This window comes from Aythya ferina (assembly GCF_964211825.1).
Source record: "Aythya ferina genome assembly, chromosome: 4".
Taxonomy (NCBI): domain Eukaryota; kingdom Metazoa; phylum Chordata; class Aves; order Anseriformes; family Anatidae; genus Aythya; species Aythya ferina.
Window position 1 is genome coordinate 8,871,212 of NC_140300.1, and position 27,245 is coordinate 8,898,456.

Here is a 27,245-nt window from a genome sequence, read left to right on the forward strand (position 1 = left end):
TAGACAATGTTTTCAGTGTCAAGATTATTCCCACTTAAGTCAATCATTTTGGTAGTTGGAGGCTCTTATAATTTGCCTTCTCTGCTGTGCCAGGTGAAAAGGTCACGGCTCTTATGAATAAAACAGGCTGAGATTCCCAAATGTACCTGATTAAGATGACAGAGTGGCAATTGGAACTAATATGTGCAGAATTAGGAAACCAGACATCATCAAAGATTTCCTGAAGCAACTTCTGGCAGAAAGTCTCCAGGAATTTCCTGAAGGACCTGGCAGAAAGCTACACATATTCTTGGGAAAACATCTATCCAGAACCAGGAGGGAAAACAGAGTCTGGAGGGAAAACAGGAGTTCCCTAGAGAACAGAGAGTAGAGTCACCTGATGACCATTCTGGAATAAAGAACAAGGACTGAAGAATATATAAATTAGGGAAACTAAAAAATTTAATTCTGTTTTCTTATTAATGCATAATTCAAACTAGATGCCTAGAGAAAACAAGAGAGAGAATTAGAGCAACAGTTTTTACATGCAGACTTGCTTAAGTTTGAGATTAGAGACAACCGAGAGCCAAGGGGTGAGCAGGGGGTATGTTAGCTGCCAACCTCTCTGAAAAAGAAGGGCTATAACTGCAAGAATACAGTGGGCAAAAAGTCCTGGAGATCCGTAGAGGAACATGTAGACTAATCAGGTCATGGTACTGAGGAAGAAACTCAAGCCCAGAGCTTTGCTCTTGCTGGGTGGGACTGGTGGTTTTAGAGGAGCTTTAACAGCGCAAGACACCAGAACTTGGTAATGTGCACAGGAAAACCCAGTGTTAGGATTTTAAGGTTAATTTTGCATCATCCAAACTTCAAGCTGTAGGGGCCTACAGAGAAAAACAGAAACAGACTTTGTTGTAATCATGATAGGCAGTACCAGGAGAAGAATCCTGTTTTGATTGTAATCAATCACAAGAAAACCTTGTCTGAGACAGTTAATGGTGCAAATGGACCCACATCGTGTGATTACAGCAAGCATGACAGCCACTTCACGTTTCCTCATCTTCAGTTATTTAAGAAATATATGAGAAGCAGGTAACATTTCTAGAGCATTGTGACAAATTTTTCATTTACTAAAATGCTAAATACAAAGTGGTTAGTCTACACATCCTTGTATGTCAGAGGGGGAAATGTGAGCACTCAGCAGAGAGGCATTCAATCTAGCACCCTCAATATGTGCAAATGTATGTATCCCACTCAAGAATCCTGAATAATAAAAGATGATAAAAGAAATTGCCATATAAATCACAAGTGCTCGAGCAAATAGAAGTCATTAATCAATACTATTCCTTTTTTTCTAATAATGATTTTTTTCCTGTTTATATTAACAATGATTGGTTTCTACCTGTGATGTTTGATTCCTTCTGTAATAGAGTGGTACTCCTGCAGTTTGAGCAGAAGACTATTCCTTTGAATAACAAAATAACATTAGGGGGTCAATTTCTCATCCATGCAGTAGCCATGCTAGAAATCCTCACTGGGCTTTCTTCTTGAGCCTATTTCCTCTACAAATACATTTATTTTCACAAGAACCTCTTCTATGAAGAAAGGCTGAGAGAGCTGGCGATGTTCAGCCTGGAGAAGAGAAGGCTCCAGGGAGACCTCACTGTGGCCTTTCAATACTTAAAGGGATCTTATAAAAAGGATGGAGCAGGACTCTTTACTCAGGCAGATAATGATAGACAAGGGGGAGCAGTCTTAAACTAAAAGAGGATAGATTTAGATTAGGCGTTAGGAAGAAATTCTTCACTGTGAGGGGGGTGAGGCACTGGCTAAGGCTGCCCAGAGAAGCTGTGGATGCCCCATCCCTGGAGGTGCCCAAGACCAGGCTGGATGGGGCTTTGGGCAGCCTGGGCTGGTGGGAGGTGTCCCTGCCCATGGCAGGGGGTTAGAACTAGATGATCTCTAAGGTCCCTTCCAATCCAAGCCATTCTATGATTCTATAACACATTAATTGATGTCCTACTTATAAAAAGCTATTATGTCCCTCTTTTAATAAGCTATTTGGTCAAGCTCTTCATTAATATGATAATCTTCAAATTCTTCCTGACTTGCCATCTCCAAATGTGCAGTATTTCACCTCTTGTGTGCCTGCACTCTTACATTCCTGTCCTTGGTGCATACTTATTTCGGTCTACTTCCACAATTCCGATTTGCTTGTCCTTTGCCTTCCTTTGTTTAGTACTGCTTTGCAAGTACTTTGCTTTATAGTACATTACTTGATACACATCTGTTAGGTGAAATAAAGAATGGGCTTCTGTGCTGGAAGACACTTATCAAGTGCAGGTTAACAGATCTCATTATTCTTGGAGGGAGTTATCAGAGCTGAACAACCAGGAAAGGTCTGCGAAGACAGCAAAATAGCAGCATAGAAAGTTATAGAAAATCTGACAAATGTGGTCAGAGTAGAGATATACAAGCTCTCTAAAGAGATGGTTCTACTATGAAGTAGGTTATATGCCAAAAAGGGAATAGCTGCCTGGAAAAGGAAAAAATAATAATAAAAATGATAAATATAAATGATAAATGATAAAATGATAAAAATAATAAAAAGAGCATTTGAAAGACTTTCTGCTGAATTGTCTTAAAACTTATGAGCACCAAGTTTCTTTATACCCAAGAAAAATATGGCAATCTTATTTGTGATTAAAAAAAAAAAAGAAAAGCTTAGCTACAAACCAGAATCAGAATAATATATTTATTACAAAGTAGAGAACAAGATGGAATTATTTTTAAACTGCACAGAATATTATAAAGAAACAATAAATGCAAATTTTAGTATACAGAAATTAGCACAGAGCACAAAGTAGTTGAACACATGCAGAAAAAAAAATCCAGGAATGCCACAGGACACAAAAATTGGGCAATAGCAAAATAAAACTTTGAGAACAGGTAGAAATGGAAGGAAACCAGCCTTAAAAGAATGTGATAAGACATTTCAGTATTTCTGGGAAACGTTGCATTGTGACGGAAGTCGTCTGTTTATGTACAGGACAAGGCAGAACAAACTTCTCCAACACAATATCTGGCAGACATGCATTGCCTTGTTCTGCATTACATTACACCAAGCTAGGCTCAGTCATAACAGCCACAAAACTTTGGCTGCTCTCCTGTTATCTGTCAATTAATCCAAGTCCTAGCTGGGATTTGATGCAGGAAAGGAGCTGGAGTGCCCTTAAATTCATTTTATACATGGTCATTAACGTCCAATAAATGACTGAATATACAAGTGAATACACAGTCATTCATCTGGCTGCTCCTTTACACTTGCTGTTGTTGTTTTAATTTCTTCAGTGGAGTATATAAATCTGCCATTTTTAATCACTGTTGCTATGAAATAGTGGTGAGGGCTATATATTTTGTAAGGTTGTGCCTGGAACTTTGCTGGCATATGAAACTGGTACAGGCAAATTACATAATTAGTGGCAACTGCTCCCTTTTATCGTGATAACACCACTGGATATATCATCTTGGAGGAAAATTTGGAAAGCTTAGTTTTTAAGTGACATTGGCAAGCAGAATATATACCACAATATATTTGGGCATCCTAACCATATGGAAGAGATTAGTTCCACTATAACCTAGCCTGCTCACCATTAATGCAGTGTGCGAGAGTAGGAGATCTTTCTGAAAGTTACCATTCCATGACCAGTGGAAAATACTGACAAGGCTCAGGCATGAGTTGTCTCAGACATTTTTAAATAATGCGTGGAAGAGATCTTGGAGTGACTTTTACGTGGCTAATTTCTGTTACAATACAGAGAATAGGTGGGGAACCAGTCTCCTCAAAGCCACTGTCATTTCATAATAGACTATTACTTTTGCCTTGCATGATAAGCAAGAGCTAGGAATAAAGTATGTGCACTAAGCCTAAGTATTTTATCATACACAGTTTTAATGTACAGTTTGATATACAATGTTTACTGAAAACCACATACATAACCTATGAAAGCCATATATATATATATATATATATATATATATAGCTTCTCTAACTAGAAGGCATTTACACAACTGTGTTCTAAACAAAAAGTAGCTAGTTTGTCTTCCTCATAAGAAGAGCACAGAGACGTCAGGATGAAAAATGAAACCTGCCTAGACTGCCCAGAAGAGTGGCAATAAAGGCAAGATACTTTTCTAAAATAGCAAAGAAACATCTACAAGGAAATGCAGACTAACTTCTTGTCAGGGGAAACAGCAGGTGAAATAGGTAACAGAAAAAAAAAAGACCTTTCTGATATAGCCCTAGTATATATTTATTAAGCAGTTTTTTTCTTTTATTCTCCTATTTCTGTCATTTCCAAACACTTTTTATATCTGAATCGGATGTTGTGCTCAATGCCTGTATTTGCATTTTCATCTTGATGTGATCTGCATTAGTGAGATATGAGATTTTGGAATAACACAGAGAAGCTTCTCACCCAAGGATATGCTCCAATCAACGAGTCAATAACAACATCAAATTTCTCACATATCCTCCTTTTCATCTAGAGGATAATATATAGACTCCTCACTTAACCTATACTCATTCCCACCCTGGCACGGGGATAGAAGAGATGTCTTGCAGTGGCTGTTGCTCATATTGGTGAACCTCTGGTATGCATTTTCCTTGTAAATATGGGAACATACTTAAAGATGGGAGGGGGTCAAAACCTCCCGATCAGGGAGCTTAAATTTGTATTAAAAATGTGTATTAAAAAATAAAATTTGTATTCTTTTTCATTTAGAGGTTTTTATAAAAGCTTTCACTTCAGCTAGTTGTGTTCATCTTCTGTGAATAAAAGACTACAGGACACTTCTCTGAAAGAAACACTACAGGACAGTCAGCTTGATACCATCCTTCCTATACCATAGCCGTTTTTTTTCTGCCACGTTTTTGTCATTGTATCTCTTTTCCCCTTTGCATGCTACTCCACCAAACTGATTTTTAATTTATGCCCTTTTAGCACCAGGAGAAGCTTTACAACCCCTATAAAACTCTTTTTCAAGACTCCATAAGCACTTTATGATTTTAAAAGCCCTTCCAATGGTTAATTATAAAATAATTTATTTTGTCTGAGTAGCCTCTGTAGTCCATTGCATGAAGATTTATTTCATTAGTCCTAAACCTTCTGCAAAAGACCATGATGTTTAGCTTTCAAGCACTTTACAGAAGATAAAGACATATCTTTATAGTTTGCTCTGTGGGCCAGAAGTCTTCTGTTGCTACATTTTAAAGTACCAGGGAACCAGATAAAGAGATTGCAACAAGGTCATGTCATAAATTATACCTATCGTCAGTAACAATTTGTTGAAGGATTCATCTGGGAGTAAAGTGATCCATTATCTTTACTAGGATATTTACCTGCATGTTAATCTCCCAGGTACAGAGGAGGTATGTTAGGCAGCAGTTATTTTCAGTGCCCTTGACAAAAAAAAAAAAAGGTCAGAGATTTCTCTTTAAAAGGGTACAATTCTGGACTTCATTCAGAGAGATCAGAAAGTGCCTGATACTAAATTGAGGTTCTTGAGAAAGGACACCCTACCCTGGAACCTTCATCTTTTCTCTCCTTCACTCCTGCAGGAACACAAAAGTGCTTTTCTCTCACAATTGTAGTTCTTTCTTACACCACCAGTTTCCCAGACAGGTGATGTTTATTTCTGAGATGTGATTGTTGAAAGAATTAATCTGCTAGAGGACATTCTCATGTCAGAGTCTTCAGCTTTAAAAGCAGAGAATGAAAGTAAGTCATTAACTGGGTGAATGTCAGGGGTGATGGTCACCATCACTGAAAGAACAATGAAATGGAAACAGTTTACAAGGGCCATACAAGATAGGATGACAAAACTCATCAGATCCCACTTGTTTTAAACTACATGTCAGGGATCAACCTCAAATTAATACTCTTAGAGTTCTTTCTTCACTTCTCAAGCTTTTCCATAAGAAGCTTTAAATAGTTAAGGAATGGAAACCATGCTGGGAGACGGTACTGGTAGCGGTAGCAAAGTATCAAATAATCACCAGTACTGGCCCAGGCAGAAGTCTCATGTCTTTATAAAGAAATAGAGTTTCGGAACAGCCTTAGCCAAATACCAGAAGAGTGAAATAGCAGGAAACAAAGTTCTTAGTGCACAACCAGAAGATGATGTAACTGCAATTAGTTGCCCCATCAAACCACCAGCAAACAATGTACAAGTTGCTCAGGAAGAACAAGGAGGGGTATGTCACACTACATCAAAATGAGTATGCACAGTTAAGAAAAAGGTAAGCAGCAGACATTTAAAGATCTTAATAGCCAAAGAAAAGAGGAAGAATTCAATGATGATATATATAAGGATTTTCTGCAGAGAAGGATGAGATAATGAATAATCCTTTTCTTTCAGTCTTCACTGAAAATACCTCTGGTAGCTTAAATTCTATTATGCTTATAATCACATTGAATTAAAGACAAAACTAAAACTTCACTATGAGTTGTTTTTAAAAATAATTGGTAGGTTTTAAACCAAAGCTTCAAAAGTGTAGAGGTCTTAACTTCTGCAAAGAGGTGTCTGGACACTTCCTGTTACACCTAGATCAACCACGAAAGATTCCTCAATTCTCAAAGGTGATATGACATATGATACAATACTGTTTTGCACAAGCTTTACTTGCTTTCTTTGGCACATAATAGCTAGATTCACAGTACTATTGTGCAAAACGCACCCATTACTTCATCAATTTCCATATTCTAAAAATTCCATCAATGAATATCTAATTACTTTTGTTGGATTCAATCCTAAAAATGATTTGCTTATAAACTGTGTCAAAACGTGCTCTAGCACCTCAAAACATTTTGAAAATAGTGTGGATCTGTAAGACCTGCCTTTGCATTCTTGATTTCATCAAGATTTAGCTTGAAAATCAAGTTAAAGTTAATTGAGTTAAATGAAATAAACCAAAACATCTCATTAAGATCTGGAGTGTGCTCACAAAATGTAGTATTTTATCAAAACCACTGTAGATGAAAATGACTCTTTGAAGATAACTCTTCATATACAAGAAATCCTCTTCATGAAGTTACCAAAGCCAAGCATCGTCAAACACCGCGAAACAACTGAGGACTGCCCTACCTCCCCAGAGCTTGATCTTTCACACTAGTTTCTGTTAGTTGTGGTGATGAAAACTCTAAAGCTTTGTTTTTCAGCTATTTTAGACTGCTAAGAAACCATCTGATATGCAATAATAATAAGCTTCCAATCTGATATAAAATTAAGCTGTCTGGTTAAGATTGCAGTTAACGACCTAGTTTGTTTAAAGTGATTGTTTAACTCTTCTAAAAAACAAAACCCATTATGCTTCCTGAAGACTTTATTCCCTCTCCCTTATTATTTGCTAGTCTAAACAAATGTCACAGCTGTACTTCTCCAAGGGACTGTAAACCAAAAGGTGAAATTTTCATAAGTTAAGGCTCAGACAGTCTGCAAGGGTACAAGGCAAGTCCAATGTTAAATTTGATTAATATCAACTCTTGCAAGTAAACTTTCAAAACAGAAATTGCTGTGCTGCAAACGTAAAACTGTTAAAATAGTCCACACTGATGCCCATGAGGTTTTCAACATAGAGCTTAAAATGTTTTAAAACTCTGATTTGAGAAGGCATACCGAACCTCCTCCTTTTTACCAGATTTCAGGGGTGGCAGAAGGAACAGGACACATTAGGAGGGGGATAAAGTGGCAGCAAATTAAACTGCTGCATGAATGCTTTGAAAAAACACATTATAATAATTGAATACCACAAGTCAAAATCTTTATCTATCTCCTGTATCTCAACATAAAAGTTCGTATATATTTATGTATATGTGTATATATATATGTCTACATGTATTTATACCCCAGTTTGTGGAGGCTGTGCTGCCTAACATAGGTATTCCAAAGGCAAACCAAATATTATTACAGCTATCACGAGGATTGTATTTGAAAATGACACAGTTTTCAAGTGTTCCCTGTCAAAATCTTTTGAGTATGATTTCTTTTATTATGCAAAAATCTAACAGTTACAAGCATTCATCAATAAACAGACATTTCCACAAATGATGTCTGTTGTGAGAGGAATGAAAATCTCAAACTAGAATTAATGCTTTTTGCCTAATGCAAACAAGCCTGATTTTAAATAACGACACTTCTTCAGAACAATGATTTAATCTGGTAGTCTTACAGAAATTTAGGTAAAAATGATGAATTTTATCATTAATGATATTCCAGAGATATAAACTGAGGATTCAATTACAGCTGATTTCACAATGATTTCAAGTAGGTATAAGAGACTGCCTAATCCCAAAGCAAGTGTAATAATAGCACAGAAAAGAGAAACTCAAATGCAATATGCAGAGAACTCGGAGCTTGTCTTTCAAGATACTCCACAACAAATTGTCCTCCAATATACCACACAGGAACAAAATTAGATAGCACATTGACACCATTTCACCCCCTCTAGACTTTAGTAATTGCAAAGCTATCCCTACACAGCTAGAGAAATACACCCTTTCACAGTGTCTAAATAATAATAATAATAATTAAAAAGACTACTGCTTTTCTGCAAAGTTATTTTATTTGAAAATTAGAATTATTAAAGCATACACTTTTTGCATAAAGTAGGAGGTGAACAATTAGAAACAGAGAAAGATGTAGTATTTGACCATGGAATGACAAGGAAACAGTATGGTTTGGCTATGGAAAGACAAATGCAATTTCAGTATGTGACAAGTGGGTTATTTCCAAACATGACAGGGCAATATTAGTTCTGCTGTACAATGTACTGGCGAGATTTTATCTGGGCAGTTAACTTAATTTGGTCACCATGTTCGAGAAACATTAATTTGAAACAGGTATGGAGGTAGGCTATCTGAATATTGAATAGCAAAAAAATCAACCATATGAAAGGAGACACTGACTATCTCAACATAAAGAAATTAAACCTGTCCATAAATATCCTGCAGCAGTGGGGCTATGTGGAAAACAACATCACCCATCCATAGCTCAAAAATATCTTACCATCCGAACATGGTGCTGCATCCAGCAGCCTAGTGGAAATAATCTCTGGCCCTTGCTAATTCAGGAATTGTGCCCAGGAGCTGTTTGGTCCAGAGCCACAACCACGACAGCAAACAATTCAGCAATGCAGGTATTGAGTGCCAGCAACCAGGAACATTCCCTGGCACTAAACTTACCAGAATAAAGGTAGCCTCTCAAGTCATGATTTCGTGAATTCATCATTCAGCTAGCCCAGTTTAATGACCAGAATTAACTTGCGTTTCTTGACCATGACACAAATATACCAGAGGCTGTATTGTGGCACAGAGATTTCAGAGCTCGCCTAAAAAGCTAGCTATGCTAACTGAAGCAGCTTAGGGAGTCGGTCAGTGCCACAGAGTCTCATTTTCCTTGCCAAGAGGAAATACAGATTAACTTGCATGGAATTCCATGTAGTCATAACTAGCTGCTCCTAACACTAGTTCATTAAGTTATTTTGATGACAAATACCCTAAAAAAAAAGTGTCTAGTTTCCTTAAAGAATGAGGGCTGAGAACACAATTGATTGCCTTCCTGAAGTAGTTATGCAAAGCAAACTCTGGGCATGCAAGGAGAGCTAATAAAGCTAATGGACAATGTTGGCAAGAATAATTTATCTAGATAAACTGTAGGAATAAATAAGGTAGAAAGTAAAAGGAGATTTCAAGCCAGAAGAGGAATGGGGAATTCAACAGCTTCCAGTAGAATTATCTAGGCTAAAACGAGTTCTAAGTTGAGGCCCCACCAATCTATGGAAGAGAGTTTATGACATTATCACCTGCAAGAGTTTTTATGGCTAATAAGTTCCTTCTAGTTTCATACTCCTGTGTAAGAGCAGGCATATTTTTACCAAGTGTAAAGCATTATCTAGCAGCATAAGAAACTGCCTTACTTCTTCCTAGAGCTTCTCTTCTGAATGCTTCTCTATTTCTTAATAACTACTGTCACTTTGTCAGCATCTTTTCCTACCATTACATTTATTTGCACAGAAATTCAATCTGCCACTGTAGTATATCATAGATGTTAAAAATTTCTGAAGTACAACCTGAAGAAATCTGCAATACTACAGCTGCAGGAGCTGCAGGTTACAGCCTCACTCACACTAATTTTAGAAAATAAGTTATTATTAAACACCAGATTAATAATGAGTAGTGTCTCAACAATTAGACTTGCTGCTACAGCATACCTGCCCCTGAACGTGATTTGAGTCGGAAGAGCATGACTTCCCATATAAACTGAATTTGTGCCTGAACAGTATGTATAAAGCAAATTCCTCATTCCTCTCCCTTTATCAGTAATACCGTGAATAAGAAAAGAATGATACAATATACAAAGTAAGAGCTATTTTGGATATTAATCAGAAGAGAAGTGATACATAAACAATGAGATGATGGGTAAGTACTAATAATTATTCAGTTTTAAATACTGCAACAATCATTTCTTCAGAGTCTATTCCAGTAAAAGAAAAATAAAAGCAGAAGCCTTGAAACTAATTAGAAATGATAACGTTATTACAAAGCTGGATAATCCAATGCTAATGAAAGAAATTAACCCTTTGTGAGTCATCTGACAGCTAGCACTGAGTTCCAAACCTTGGGATTTAGGATGAATCAATACTGGCTGAGTTACACAGCCAGACTGCAGAGCTGAAAGACCACAACACAGTCATGCATTTCTGAATGGAGACTCCAGCAGAGAGATTCAGCTACACATATTTAAGGTGAGTGCCATATAATACACATGAAAACTTTTCTCCACTCTCTTCAAAAGCAAGATTGTAGGAGTTACCCCAAGGACTCCATGGCAAGGCTATGATCATAATTTGTCTGATTTGTCTTAATACTGCAAAACAGTTTCATGATTTTATATGTGCTCAGTGGCACAGAGAGTGACTACACTTCAAATCAAAACAAAACAAAAAAAGATTTTATTATTTTCCAATGTATGAATTGAAAAGAGTTAATCCAAATTCATTTTAGACTTGACATTAAGCTCATAAAAAGTGGGAAAAGGAATCCGAGAAATTGCATGTCTTAATTTCTGGTTAGATGAATACGAAATAGTCTGGATTACCCAAAAATTACTTAAACAAAGATGGAGTCCTAAGAGTCCTGAGCTAGTATATCTCATTATTTAGACAACAAACACAAATTGAGAGAGCCATAGCTGGGGGAAAACAGAGCCGCATAACCTCATGGATGCATCTTGTAACCGTATGTCTGCTTATGGGGTTGGGAGAAAGGTAAAGCTCTTCCCATCTCCTCAGCAGAAGTCCACCTGGATAAACATGATTATCTCATTACTCTTTAATAAACTAACAAAAACCCAGGTGACATGTCTTGATTAACAAAGGCTTTTTCAAGGGTTTGCTGATATTTTTTTCATAAAATTAAAATAGAAACACAAATAAGAAGCGTTAGGACAATGCTCTTGACATATGGTTTAATTTTAAAGTAGTCCTGTGTGGAGTAAGGAGTTGGACTCAATGATCCTTTTGGGTCACTTCCAACTGGGGATATTTTCTGATTTTAATCATATCTTGTTTGAAAAGCATCTAGCTACAGATGTGGCTTTTGCCTCTCATAAATCCATTTATCTCATTCAAGTTTTACTGGCCTATCTTGCTATTTAGTATTAGCTTTGAATTGAAGTGGTAGAGTTAGGACTAATCTTTAAAGTTTTTTTTTCATCTGAAGCTTGATGTTTGCAGTTTTAAGTAACAATAACTTGAGGGAGTAGGCAGCTCAACTTAATTCAATGTTTGCTACACCATACATTTATATAAAGTAACAAAAAAAAGTCAGTGTTTTGCTAAGGATGAATGTTGATTCATCCTTACAATCTATTTGATTAAAAAAAAAAAGTGTGCTTGAAACAAGATTGTATAAAACAGGAATGAGCAAGTGTATATATATTTAGTCTACCTACCACCAAACATTTGTGCATACTTGACCTTATCTTCTTCAAACAGACCCAGTACACTATCTTTTTGTATAATTCAACCCCTGATGACTTATTTTGATTTATTTCAGGAATATCCAAAATCCCTCTGCTTATTTCCTGTGTTCTTCACAACTCAGCAGGGTATCAACAGATAGAACTATTGTCAGTAAGTATCCTGAATTTCCAAGCAGCTGGAAAAACAAAATTCACCTGTTTCGCTATAGTTCTTGATGGACCCAATGCACAACAGTCTGGCTGACATTGACATTAATAGAAATTATCAGTTCCTTGAGTCCCCTGCTTGGCAGGCTGTAATTAAATAAATTTTCCCCACTTCCTGAAGGAAGACAGTCTCTAAAGAACAAAACAAAACTTTCTGCACTGTGGTCTTTTTATTCAGATCTAGTTGAACTTAAAACACAAAAGCCCACAACTTTTGTCCTTCCAATATCCAACTAGTTCTGTGCTTTGCTTTTTTCTAGGCTTTTCCTTGAGTCAAATCCAAAATTAGCATGTCCTTCTCTTACCAAAATGATTTGCTATATATTACCAACATCCTACACACACATCAGCTGAGGAAACATGGACTTTTATATCCAGCACATTTTGTTAACAGCCTGCAGTTCCCGAGATTATTGGAAATTAAGTGTTCAAGTTCCTCTGACTCTGGCACAGATTATATAATGTCAACGAAAGGCTTTTCCATATCTTCAAGTGTCAGCCAACCTCACCTACACTATAAAAATGGAAAGGAATCTTTCTCAGAATGATTAGAGCTGAATAATTTTATAAATCCCTTGGTATTCTATAATAGATACACATATTCTTATTTCAGGTATTAGCTACCAGTGCTACAAAGAAATAATGAGACAATGTCCTCTTATTCTGCAGCCGTTCTTGAGCTCCCTGCAAGCCACATAAGTAGAATGATAATTATGTCTAGTACTAGAAGATAACGTCAATACCTAGAAGGGCATCTATTCATGCTGTTCTCCACCACCACAAGTAAAGCAACAACATGAGGAAGCAGACGGATAAATGAGAGAGAAGTGAATATTTTGTGGTGTCCAATTAACAAAACTTGTGCCAAACTGAAGCAGGAGCAGCTAGACCACTATCAAGCTGCCCAGCCTTCTTTCAAGCATTGCCTTGAGCACAAGCATTGTACGCAACTGACTGTCACAAATCCTCCTCCTTTTTTTTTTTTTTTTTTTCCTTTGGTACAAAGTACATATAAGTACATATCACCCTGAAAGAGTATCCACCAATTACCTTGTTACGTTAATTCACCATCAGTAGTTAACGTGTACAGGGTAAATTACAGTTTAGAGGTAGAAATTAATAGTTTAAAGAGAATGTCTGTTTTAACACTGGAATGGTGGCAGTTATCAGATTATTGGGATAATTATCTTTTAATACACAGTACATCTGTGTATTGAACAGTATTAGAGATATTCCTCTACTACATGGTACTACAGAAATATAGTTATAGTACTACATGGTAGTTATAGTAGTATATGGGACTATAGAAATATAGATATATATTAGCTGCAGAATATAAGGAAAATTCATTCCACATAAGTAAATTTTTATATGTTCTACAATTCCAATACAATTGGAAAGTATATGAAAAGAGTTATGGAATACAACACAAAATACTAATTCACAACTGTCCAACAATCTTATCTATAATGGGATGATTTCTGAGGCAGAGATTAACATGGATTTCATTATGCTGGAGCTACATCAGCTGAAGTGACAACCTATGACACATCAGAGAAGATGCCTAGATCATTTATCTCTGTGTGAAAAAGTTTATGCACAGGGACATCTTTCTACTTCCAAAGAAATGAAAACATGCATTTTACAGTAGTAACAAATTTGTGCTCACAATTAGATCATAATGTAGACAATTTATTAAGAAGCCTTCTGAATCGCTCCCCTTTTCAGGTAGTAAGTATAACTTCTACGAAGGTCTATGTACCTTGAAAAGACATCTAATAATGTTTCTAGTTTCAATTTGCATTGATTTCACCTCAGAAAGATATTGTGGTCAACAGAATGTTCCTAGTTTCACATACTTACATTCTACAAATTAGCTGGATATTCCCATAACTAAATTTCCAAATGTGAAAGTGCTAGAGTTTCACTTCAATACATTCGTAACTAATTTACTTATAAGGTCTTTTTCTCTGAAGCTCTTTATTTAAGAGGATATATAGTCTAGATGTTTTCACATCTTAGTTCACAGTTACCATATAGAAAGGGCAAAATATTTTCATAAATCTTGTAGGACATTTACGAGAAATAGATTTAAGTAGAAACTAAAAAGATGAGAGGTTGCAAACGTATCTGTAATATCTGGTTGATGCCTTAGGAATCACTCACTAGATAAAAGCATGGCCCTGTAATGATTTTCTACAGACTAGAACATAAAGCAAATCTCTGAAGCTCTACCCACTTAGTTTTAGGGACTTGCCTTGGGATGACGCTCACCTCAGAGCGGTAACACTACATTCATTTTTTGAATGAATGGTACACGGTCAGGGTGGAAGTCCATCTCTCACACATCTGTACTGGCAATTGCATAAGGAACTGTGATACCTAGACCAAATCTGAGAAATGGATGTGGATGCCTACATCCAAATCTATGAATGAACCCATTTGACACCACTAAGTGGCCCCTGAAACCTGGATATTCCTGAATTCTTGGCACACCTCAGGGAACACTTCTTTCTGAAATTCTGCATTGTGTACATGTTCATCATAGACCCACTCTGAGCACACCCGACATCTACTTTGATGCCTGTAGGAGCCAATCTAGGAGATGTAATCCGATTACAGCATTATTTACACACAGTTTCTGTCTATAATATGTTTTTATTTTTAATTATTATTATTTCATAGTATAGGTGGAGGGGAATACCACCTTGAAATATTTTTCAGGGTACTAAGGGCCAGCAACTCAGTTCTCTCTTCACTTGGTAGGATTCACAGACAACTCTTCCTCCCAGTGACATGTAGTTAAAGCATGGTCTAATTTCCAGGCCTCACAAATCCAACTTAGATATTGAATCATAAGGCCATAAAAACATGGTTCTGAGACAGAATGAAAAGCCACCTCAGCTATCCTTGGAAATATCTGATTGACTCATTCCTTCTAGTGATAGATATTCCACTGTCTCCATAAGTAAACCATCTCCATATTAATTTACTTTTTCTATTAAAAATCTTTATCAATGTTAACCAAAACATCTCTTACCACAGTGTAAGCTCATTCATTATGCTTTGTTCACTCTCTGCAACAACTTTGATATATTTGAAGATTTTTATCATATTTCTCCCAAATCCTATCTTTTCTCAGCTGAACAAATCCAATTATTTCAACTTTACAGTCTTTGCTCAACAGAATCTCAGCTGCAACAAGTAGCACAGAGTGGAGAAGCTTTCAGACACAGTCTAACTTTGCTCTGTATCTTCCTGAAATGAGACAGATAAAGATTTGAATGCTTGAAGGTTAAAAAAGTTGAACTGAAGTCTCTAAGCACCTAGCTATTGTACAAAAGCTGGACACCATTGCCATTTAAAAAGAGTGAATCCTGTTCAGTTTTTTCAAAATAAAATAAAACCTATCAAGCAGGTGTCTTCAGGTATGGATTTCGGATCACATCTGACTGGATCTCCAGCTCTCTAAGAAAAACTCTAAAGAAGCAGGGGAAAGGACTTACCCACACATTGAAGAATAGCAAGAAAGATGCAAGAATTTGCTTGAGTTGGGAACACTGAAGCAGTACTATCCCCATCTCAAAAAAGCACACAGGCAGGAAGGCAGGACGTATTTATTGCAAGCTTAAGTGCTTAGCTAAATCAAGATACTCTTCCTGGATCTTGACCCAGTATGGCCTATAGCAGTATACACTACGGCAGAGGAACATCAGCCTACTGAAGAGTGACAAATGAAGAATATGAAGAGACCGGTAGACTCATACAATCATTTAAATTGGAAAAAAATTAAAGCTCATCAAGTCCAACCATCCACCTAACACTACAAGTCTGCTGCCAAACCATGGCCTTAAATGCCACATTCACACATCTCTTAAAGATCTCCAGGGACGGTGACTCCACCACTTCCCTGGGCAGCCTGTTCCAATGCCTAATCACTTTTCTATGAATAAATTCTTCCTGACATCCAATCTAAACCTCCCCTGGTGAGGCTGATGCCTCGTGTCCCATCACTTGTCACCTGAGAAAAAAGACCAACAAACACCCTCCTCACTGCAACTGCTTTTCAGGTAGTTATAGAAAGCAATGAGGTCTCCACTCCGTCTCGTTTTATTCAGACTAAACAGGCTCTCCCCATAAACTAGCCATAGGAGCACAAGATTACAGCCTGGTTTTCTGCAGAGTATTGCCTCTCAGCTAGGTTTACTGGGCTGGGTATGGCGTTGCAAATGACACTGAACTTCAGTTTCTGAATTAGTGCTTTCTTTCAGCCTCTTCCCATGACGCATGGGTATTGTTTGGGTTGACATACATTTGTGCATCTCTACACTGCACTGTTGACTAGTGTAAAGATGGCATAAAATTAATGTTTAGTAGAAACATCAATCCAACAGGTTTCCAAGGCAGACATCTCTACGTCCCAGAGATGGACTGAATCCTGGTAGAGCATACCCAACCAAATTAAGAAACAAAAGCTTTTATACATAAGAGATCTTAATTCAATCAGAAAGTCATACTGCTAACCTCTTGGCAGAAACTGCCTGTCATGTATATTCATCACCAAAAGCTAAAAAAAGACTATAAAGTTTTTTTAAAAGATTACATTTTAGATAGAAGACTTTAGCCTGAAGGATATCTAAGTAATGGAATTAAGATTTAGGTGAAGAAGTCATAATACTTAAATATATAAGTGAATAAACTGGTATGAATCTTGGACCGTCTCTGGGATGTGGCTAAGATTTTATATTGTCAATATAAAAATCAAATATTGTCAATAAATTATTTATGTTTTAATATTTAATAGTCTAAGGATTTTTAGATGCAGAAAACCTGCTAAGAGATATCTGACACACATTCAGAAGCTGGAATGCTATCAGACACTGACATAAACTTAAATTTTTTCTTCAGAACAAGCTTCTGAAACTAATTCATTCTCTATTGATTTCTTTCAGAAAAAAAAAAAAATGGTCAAGGCTTTCCAAGATGTGTTAGAAAAGATTTACAAACAGCAATCCCTTCAAACAGAATAAACATTTAGTATACCACTTGGTATATCCCTTGCACAGATTTTAAAGCCCCAGGATTAAGACCTAATAAAAATCAGGAGACCAAGGGGAGATAAAATAGTTTGTTTTCCTCTTCCTTCCTTGTTCTAATAGCAATGAGAGGGGGAGATGTTTGTGTGTGTGTGTATTTCATGCAAACCACACAAGACTTTTTTTCTAAAAACACGTTATTTAGCTATGTTTTCTAAAGCAACGTTTGTACAGCTACCATATTACACAATAATTAAATTTTGTATCTTGAGACTTTTTCTACATTCAAATAACTAGTTAATTATTTTACATAGTAGATATTTTTGTTTTCAAACTTTTCTAGCATTGACTACATTCAAAACAAGGATACATAGCTGTTTCTCTGATCTACTTTTGTCTTTGCAGTTATGATCCTGTTAAATCTCCTGGTTTTTGACTCGAATAAATACACAAATCCATATCTATACAGGCAAATTAGGTATTAAATAAAGGGTCTGTATACATATTCAGTTACTCAGTCCACATTTGCAAATTACTAATTCACAAGGAAAAAAAATAGAAAATTAATTTCAAAACTATACTCTCAGAGTTGGTGTTATCCATTAACATTCCTCTGAAATCCAAATTTGCTCTGCCATATCACAACTCCCCTAGCAACCAGTCATATTCCACTTATTAAAAATGTGGATTAAGAAAGATGAATAAATATCTGGAATGGGAAGATATCTGTGGAGCTCATGATTTTGTCTCTTCTCTTTAGGGTTTAATAAATTAAGGACAAAACTCCAAAACCCAGTATAAGTTCACTAGGAACTGATCCAATAGGAGGAATTAAATTTGTCAGAACAGTGGATGGATGACAAAAAGGATGTCTACATGTGAGCTGGCCATCTCAGACCTACACTATAGTGAGAAATCAACACTTTTAACATGCAATTTATCTACTACATTGGGGGCATCAACAACAGGCCAAATTAATCTCACCAGGTATATAACAGGCATCCAAGGTTAGACCAGAGGAAATCCAACCTTAATGCTTCTGTAATTAATGTCATATAACAAATTCAGTAGTTACTTCCAAGAATTAGCTTCCCTGAAGCTTAAAGGAAGAGTCAGAAGGAATCATTATGTAATGATTTTGTAGACACACCATGACACTTCTGTCTGATAAAATATTTGCCTGTAATATTTCATTAAATTTAAAGTTACTGTGTAGCAACTATAAGAAGTTGATGGCTGCCAAAAGCTGTGAGGTTGCTGAATAGAATAGTATTTCTGGAGCTTTGCCCAGAGTTGAGACAAAATTTGACTCATCTTCATGCATACATTTGCAATATACCTCCAAACTAAAAAAAGGATTTAACTCCATCACGAGGTTCTAGTGATATGTCAGAGCTAAGAATTGATCATAATGTCAATAGAAGCTTCTAAGTGACTTTAAAGAAAAAGTTGATCTTTCCATAGCTCCATTTGTTGGGATGTTTGTGACCTTGACTTGTGTTTCCCAGACTGTATGTGCATGTCTCAAGCACAGATTCAGTTTTTGGTAGCAGGACAATTAAAAAATAGTTTATTTTTACTACTTCAGTGTATATTAGCAAATAACACATTGAGTAGAAATTTAGAAACTGTAGAATTTGGATTGAGCTAGATCAGGACTGATGAATTCATCTTATCTATTTTTGCTTTCATTTTTTTCAGCTAGCAATTTTCCAACAAAAACAGGGATTAAAAAAATACACAGAAGCAAAGAGAAAATATGAAAATTGCATGGCATTTACATGACGTGATTCTGTTCAATCTGCTTACATGTTATATTATTTTATTGGATCTTTACCAATGTTGTATGTTCAAATTGTAAGATCTATCTCCCTGTCTCTGTAAGATCTATCCTGTCCACCTACTGAGTGCCCATGCACTTTTGAATACAAAGTGAATACCAGCATATACTTTTAATAAAAACAGTAATAAGAAACACTCTCATACAGCTAAGTAACTAATATTCTATCTTTTTGGATAGATCATCTATTGGTCTGCATGCTGAAGAGATCAGTAAACAATAATGGACGTAAGAAACTTCTTTATTAAATCACTATGTACCACTATTTCAAAGTATCACACATCACCCATCAGAAGATGGAAGCACTAAATCTTATGAGCTGAAAGGAAGCCCATGAGATCTAGACATATTTCTTGTACATATATAATTTGATGCCAATACTGCTATTGAATAATCAACCAGATTTCAAGAATGTTTTTACTTTTACTAAGAAAAACTGTTCTGCAATGTTTCAGACACATACCCTACTTAAATGCTGCTCTGGAATTCTAAAAAAAGTATTGGCGAACAATTACATAGTGAGAAACTTATCAGCATGCACTATGCAGAATATATTATTGCACCAGTTTTAGTCTCAAGGATTATACTTGTCAGCTGGATTATAACATTTTGGCACACATCATTAACAACAGTTGAGGAGAAAAGGCTCAGAAAGACAGAAGGGAATTATTACTCCCAGTGTTAAAACACTATTAGATTAACAATAGATACTGTAACAAAATATTGTTTTTATTATCACCACACAGTAATACAATAGGTTTGGGGCAATAAATATGCCAAATTGCAACATTTACTCTTACCACTGAGAAGCCAGTGTGGTAAAGATATCTGTGGTTTCAGGTTCTTGGAACAGTTTCAGAAGCTCTGGTTCAGATGATAAGTCAGCAAGGATCCTTAATTCAATATGGGAAAAATCTAGAAAACAGAGTGTTAAAATAAATCTATTGCTCTTAAATAAAAATGTTTGCATTTTAACCAAACTATCACAAATCAAAATACAAGCCTGGACTGCTCAGTCATTTCCTCTTGCTCTAAACAAAAACAACAACAGCAGCACAGCTGTAGAAAACACATCCTTAAAGAGTTACAGTCCAGCTACAGATCACACAGTGCCCAATTCCTTCATTATCTTTGGGTGTCAGTTAATCTTGTTAGTTCTCTGTTTCTACTGACAAGGCTTACAAATCATCCACATCTAAAACACACTAAGGAGTATACATCGCATAACAATATTAATTGATACCGAGGGATCTGACAGCCTTCTAAAATATAATGTCATGCAAAGAAGAGGAGAAGAAGACCTCACAGAACTGAGAGTATTAATAACACATTATCTTACCTGCTGCTAAAAACGTATATCCTTTCTTTGAAACAAATAGTGCTCTTGGGGAAATGGTTACTATTTCCTCTTCTTTTCCTAGAGAGGGAGTAGACATTTATGTACCAAATCACCATTCAAAAATGGTGTTGCAAACCATAACAGGTTGTTAATGCCACTCCCAACACCCAACTGAAAATACAAAAACAACAATATAAGCATCCTAGCAGAGCACCGACTTCCAGCATCACAATTATTTTACTCATTAGTCATCTAGAGCATCTGCATCTCTGACATCCTTGCATTACCACTCATTTCTCCTTCTTTTTCAAAACCTAACCATTCCCTAAACACTAGCTGACAAGTAACAACAATAAATAGCATTATTCACAGATCACTTAATAAAAGATGCATGCAAATAAGAGTCTACAGAGATGAGCTAAAAATGTTTTATTATCTTTGAACTTGCTGCAGCTATGGGATAATAACCAAATCCTGAGTTATAGGAAGTTGGAAAGTACGATATTAAGAACATGCAGCCAATATAGGCATCCAAATACCAATGAAATAAACCCTCTACAATATCCCAAAGCAATACTGTACCTTGGCAAGGTATTAGAAACTTGGTGTACTCTAGGAAAGCTCCTTGTCTTAGCGTAGAAAGGAATGTTGTATTTTGAATAACCATAAAAATTCATCTGATCAGTGATAACTGACAGCTGATAGCATAAAAGTGAGGGGGAAAAGTGTCTCAATATAGGAATGAAGAGCTTGGAAACACATCTTTGAGAAGCGCATATAAGAACATTAACAAATTTGATTGAATAATTTCCAGAAAAGTCTACATGCCACTGCTAAGCACTGTGCCACAGATTTAAACAGATTTTTTTTTTTAATAGTAACTTCAAAAAAATATTTACAAAAATAATTGAGGAAGATAAAATAAAACTGCTGTCAACATTTTATACCATCTTAAACAGGCCGCTGTCTTCTGATATGTATTATATTAAATGCAGAGACTAGGGAGCTGTTAAAAAGCAAGCCTGCCCTTATCTATTCAACAAATGAGCAGCATTTCCCAGCTGTGATGGTAGGTGTTCAAGAAAGAATTCATATAGGCAAATCTCTCTTATATTAAAGCCTACTGTGGGTTGACACTTTAACACTTGGGTCATCCTTTTCCAGCCTTTGAATCCCTCTGAGTCATCGGCCTTAAATCCACGTCTGTTACCAAAAACAACACATATGACAAACCGTTGGTGCTTGTCTTTGTGCAGGATTAAGACGACCCAGCTCTAACATCTCTTCCGGAAATGTCTTATAAGCTGAATCCACAAAAAAACACTTCTAGGATGTTAAATGTGTTTAAGATACATAATTTCATCTGGAAAAAGGAACAGTGAGACTGTCCATGGAAATAAAGTTCTAAATGTTTAAGACTATTTAGATCAGTGCTGAAACAGCAAACTTTTTGCAGGAACAACAAGCAAAAAGTGATTGGTTTATATATTAAGATATGAGTCAATAGTCTATTCTATTTTCTTGTATTGGAGTTCTTGGTCTGCTTTAAAATAAATAACTTGGTAAAATAATGGGATAAAATTACCTTTTCAAATTAATAAAAACATAGATTACCTTTTATATACTGTTTCTTTACAATTCTCACTGGATGTTTAGAGATACCTTGAATGTTCTGCAAATAAGAATAAAAATGCTCAGTAAGTTAATGTTTATGGCAATGTTTACAAAGAGTTTATAAGAAGCATAAAAACATTAGTGAGACTAAGGCCAACATTTTTTTCTCATATATTAAATAAGATTAACTACCTTGCCTTTCGAATAAGTGTTTCCCTTTCTATAACAGGTAATTTTGAATATTTCCCATTCCTTTACAACTGTGAGTTTATGAGAATGATTTCTCATTGGCAGCTTTTACAAATTCTGATTTCTAGATGTACAATTATCAGTAGCCCAATTAAAAACATTTTCTCTTTAATTTTAACCTGTATTTTTAGATATGGCGCATTACTTTCAAGAAAAGAATACATTTGAAGTCTACCTAAAGCTAAAGGAACAGACTTCAGCCTCAAGTCTTTTTTTCTGACATCTGTTCCTGCTCTTTTGAAATGCACAACAAAATACAGAAAGAGCTGTTTATCAAGTACAGCATATCAGCCAAGGTTAAAAGTGACCGTTACATTTATCAACAAATATAAGGCAGGACAAAGGTTTACTAGATTTTTCTTTGAAGATCTGGGTTCATACATAGCCTACATCTCATACAGAAAAGCCTGGAAGATGTCACACGACAGCTTCCTTCTGTTATCTTATGACATTATGCCTCCTCATCTAGAAACGTAACACACAACAGGAGATAATATGCATCAAGCTCAATTTTCATAATTCCACACAATTAATTTGCAAGTAGTTCATGAATTAGATGAACATACTAATATTATGTAATCCTGTGAATTCAGGAGAAGGAAGTAGTGCTATATAATTTCCAAATCAGAATTATCATTTTCTATATAATTTTGAACTCAAAATCATTATTTTAAACCTAAGAAGGGTGTAATCAAGCTGCAAAAGTTATTGAAATTTAGAGTGGAAGTAAGAGAACAAAAATGGAACAAGATCGTTTCTAGTCTTAGTATCACCCTTAGAGAACCACAGTTGAACATATTAAAGTTGAACCTCTGCCATAGCACCATACACAGAGGGGAAACTGCTACATAATATACATAATATTTCATAGTGTAGGTCAACTAGGAACACAACTCTAAATCCCTCAATACCTTCATATTCTGGTACCTTGTGGTGCAGAAGAAACACTGCCTTTAATATTTTACTCTTCAGTTTCTAGGAACATTTAAAAATACAGTTGTGGGACTTCTTATTATAATGCTACTGACCACAATTTGAAATAAATGGTTATTTAGTCTGTGCACAACACTAATATTTCTAATGATAACTATTGATTTCTATTGCTAAATTGAGGTACATCAGTGCTTATTCATATGAATAGCAAGCGATTTAATTGGCCATGAAAGCCAGTGGATTCTCAGGAATACAGAGAATTAGGTCCTTCATTATGTACCCAGACATTAATGTGGGAGCCTCATTTCACATATTAAAAAAAAAAAAAAAAAAAAAAAGTCATAAAATTTTAATTTTGACTTCAGTCATTTTAATGGTATAGAGCATTTTATGGAAGTTTTCATTATGGTCTACTAGTTTATACTAGTACCGACATTTCATTTACTTAAGATAACTTCCAGCATAGGAGTATAGGTTAAAAAGCTCTTTAGAGTTACTCTCAGTGATTATTGTTCATTCCTTAACCGGTTAGATTCAAAATCACAAAGTTAAATAACTAAAGATTTATTTCAAAATCTATCTTATACTGCTAAAATAAATCACTATATTGCCATCTTGTTTTCACTGAAAGCATATGCAGGGAGTCTGCTTTCAGAGCATTTTCAGAAGTGTTACTAATAATTCTGAAAAACACTAGCAAGTAATTGCAAGTGCAAAATGTACTTTCACTTGTAAATTAGCTAACAACTCATAATTTGAATAAATCTTTAGAAAAGAAGTAGCTCAAGAAACATGAAAGTGGTAATGCTCACCTTTAAGATACTGGAATAACTTAATAGATTTCTCTCACCTAATTTCAGACATATTTATATTATTCTTTGGTCTAAACTAGCTGTCTAGTTCCTTCTAGTATCCCTATAGTCAGTAGTCAAAGACGCGAACCTCCAGGGAGTGATTTAATTACCTGTATAAGACACATTTAGAGCAACTTGACCTAAAACTTGCCTGGAGGTGATTTCTGAGATTTAGATTATCAAATTTGATGAGATAAATTTACTTTAGATTTTTTAAAAGACGGGGAAATAGGAGACGATCATAGAAGAGTCTTCCAAATGAAAAGCTTTCCTCCGCTTGAGCTGAAAATTATGTGACAGTATTATTATATCAAAAGTGGAAGACTGATGTGGTAAATGACTGTTACCACCTTGGGCTACAAAACAAAGCTTGGCTTTATGTATTTATTTCAAGCATGTTCCTGAAAAAACATAGCAGATCCAATCTGAAATGTAACTGCTATCCCTTAGTGTTAGAAAAAAGGAATACATGCCCTGTTAGAAGTTACACAAACAAAATTGTTGTCTCTGAACAATTATGCTCCAACAGACGAGAACAAACATACTTGAAATAAAGTTGTGGAAAAGCTGGTTGTGAAAGTTAACTATTAATACTTCATTATTTCTGGATGAGTAAATAAATAGATAATCAGGCTAGTCTAGTGGATGATTAACAGGAAAACCTTAGCATTACTTTAAAAGCTATCTGCAGTTGCCATTTCCGCTAAAGAAATGTTCATCATGAATATAACATACATACATACATACATACATATATATATATATATCAAAACCAGAGATAATCAGACTATGAGTTTGAATTTAATGCCTTAGTTTTGTTGAATAGAAAAATTTATATTAAAAAAAAAATAATCTAAAAATAATGTTCAGGTGTTCTAATGGATAGGACAGATGAGGCTAAGATTCCAGTTCTAATTATCTTTGAAAGGCTGTGGTAACTGGTGATCAGGAAAGGTTCCTAAGTACTAGAAGAAAGCAAGAGTCACTCGTATCTTCCAGGAGGCCAAGTAGGAGGATGCAGAAAACTACAGGCTGATCATCCTCTCTTTGATTCCTGGGATCTACTTGACTGTGTAAATGGAAATTTACATATTTTGATTTTATACATATACATACATATACATATATAAATTTACATATTTTGGTTTTAGTCATGACTAGTAGAAAGCTGAAAAAATACCCCACTTCAACTGCACACTTTTCTTTTCAACCTTTTTATTTCCAGTGAAAGTCTTTGTTTTTACTGCAAGCATTAAATGACTAAAGATGAAATTTTGTAACATAGATATCAAAACTAAAAGGAAAAAAGTAAAAAGGCAAAAAGAATCACACCATGAATCATCAGAGTGAGAAAAGCCCTTTAAGGAAAAATACAACTATACAACTCAAAATCTCACTGAAAGGTGAAAAAATTGAGCAGAAAGGAATCATGGAAAAAGCAATATCAAATTTTATGAGCAAGTGATCATATATATATATATATGTGTGTTTTTTGTTTTTTTTTTTTTTTTTGTTGAACATTTTCTTCTACAGTTTGTTGAAAATCTAACCAAAATCCTTTTTCTCTGTAAATACTCCAGCCAAGCACTGAATCTGATCCGTATTAAACTCACTTTGGATATGATAAACAGACTATCTGCCTTTCCTGGGTGTCCAAAGCTGACACCTTTCTTTGGCAGCAGACCTAGCATGCTCAATCAATTCCTCACCCCTTTTACATTTTCAGTTACTTGACACATTCCTCTAGCATGCAGATGACTGTTGGATCTCTGGTTCATAGTTAAACTCTTCAAAAAAAAACATCATGCTGGAAAAGCAGGGATCAGGCATGGTGGGAAAAAAAGTCACTATGAACACTAGACTAAAACCGTACATACCTAAAAACAAAGACTCCTGATTTCTTTCCTCCTTCCTCCATAATCTGATTTTCCTGCTAGTATAATCCATTCTGACTAATGATCCTGAGGCATTACATACTTTGTTACAGCACAGGTTAGAAATCTGTTTTCTTGGTTCTGAAAATACCACTATTAAAAAGCAGTTCTACTTTTGTCTGTTGTTTCAGGTGAAGATAGCATAGATTCTTGCCTCTGCTGTGAGCTTCTGTATGTAGAGCCTTTCAGAAACAATGACAGGCTTAACTCCAGCAAGGACACTCAGAATTGATGGACTCAATATCTCTGTTAGGGCCTCACAAATATAGCTTTCTCATACGTTGTTCAACCAGAGAAGAGTACAATTATCAAGGAAAGCAAAAACTAATTAAAATTCAACAAACAATATACACTTCCTGGTTTTATGAGTATATAATCAATCAATTACAATTTCTGTTGAGCTTTCCAGTTTCAGTCTCCAAATTCGACATTTAATTTGATCAATGTATGCTTGATTCTTTCCTAGGTTAAAACAGCACGTTCTTTCAGTTCTTTCACAGGATTACAGAATACAGATGTCTACTGGCTACATTACCTTTGAAGGCAGTGTGGTTAGACTTCGCGCAACCACGGAGGCTGAGATGCATCTTAATTATTTTATACTCTCTCAAGTAGAGTTGTTGCTCATTTTTCCTATATTAAATCAACATTTCAGTTATTTCTGTTGATGCAGCTAACCCATATTTCTCTTTTCCTCTCCATACATGTTTCTAGTAGCATAAATTCCTTTTTTTGTTGTTGTTTTTTTTTTTTTTGGGGGGGGGGAAGAGGGGTAGCCTCGGTCAACCTTTGTAACTCCCTAGAAATAAATGCCCATACATGTATACAATGACATCTATACCAATTGTACTTTGACTAGAAAATTGCTTGCTCATCTACTAACTGCTCAGATCTGCATGATTTTAAGTATGCAATATGCAACAGAAAAAAGGCTAGGAAGTTGCTGAAATAAATGGGAATGCACAGAAACGGCTGCAGACTAAGAACATTTGATTCTAATTAATTTCTGCACTAATCTAGGGTCTTATTTAAAAATAAGAACAGAAACCAAACTTACTCATTGAGATAAGGGTATCCATTCATAAATTAACACAGTGTGGATGTGTCATGAGGAAAGATCAAAAACAGCCAAGAAGTTAAACTGAGCAGATCTAAGGAAGCAATTAGCCTTTTCTCCTAGTGTCACTTAGAGATCAGATAAAGTTATAACACATATAC

The 27,245-nt window shown here is 35.5% G+C and overlaps 1 protein-coding gene across 10 annotated transcripts in view; it reads right to left on the reverse strand.

The window, feature by feature from the left end:
* POLN (DNA polymerase nu) overlaps positions 1 to 27,245 on the reverse strand; it is a 103,083-nt gene that overhangs the window by 32,781 nt on the left and 43,057 nt on the right. For all 10 annotated transcript variants that reach the window (XR_014692623.1, XM_084518007.1, XM_084518009.1 and 7 more), the window contains 3 exons: positions 22,058 to 22,115; positions 20,444 to 20,521; positions 19,905 to 20,019 (listed from right to left, as the gene is read on the reverse strand). Coding sequence is in view for 9 of the 10 variants with exons in the window: in XM_084518007.1 (XP_084374133.1) it covers positions 19,905 to 20,019; positions 20,444 to 20,521; positions 22,058 to 22,115 (251 nt within the window). In the remaining variant the exon portion in view is untranslated. The remainder of the gene's footprint in view (positions 1 to 19,904; positions 20,020 to 20,443; positions 20,522 to 22,057; positions 22,116 to 27,245) is intronic.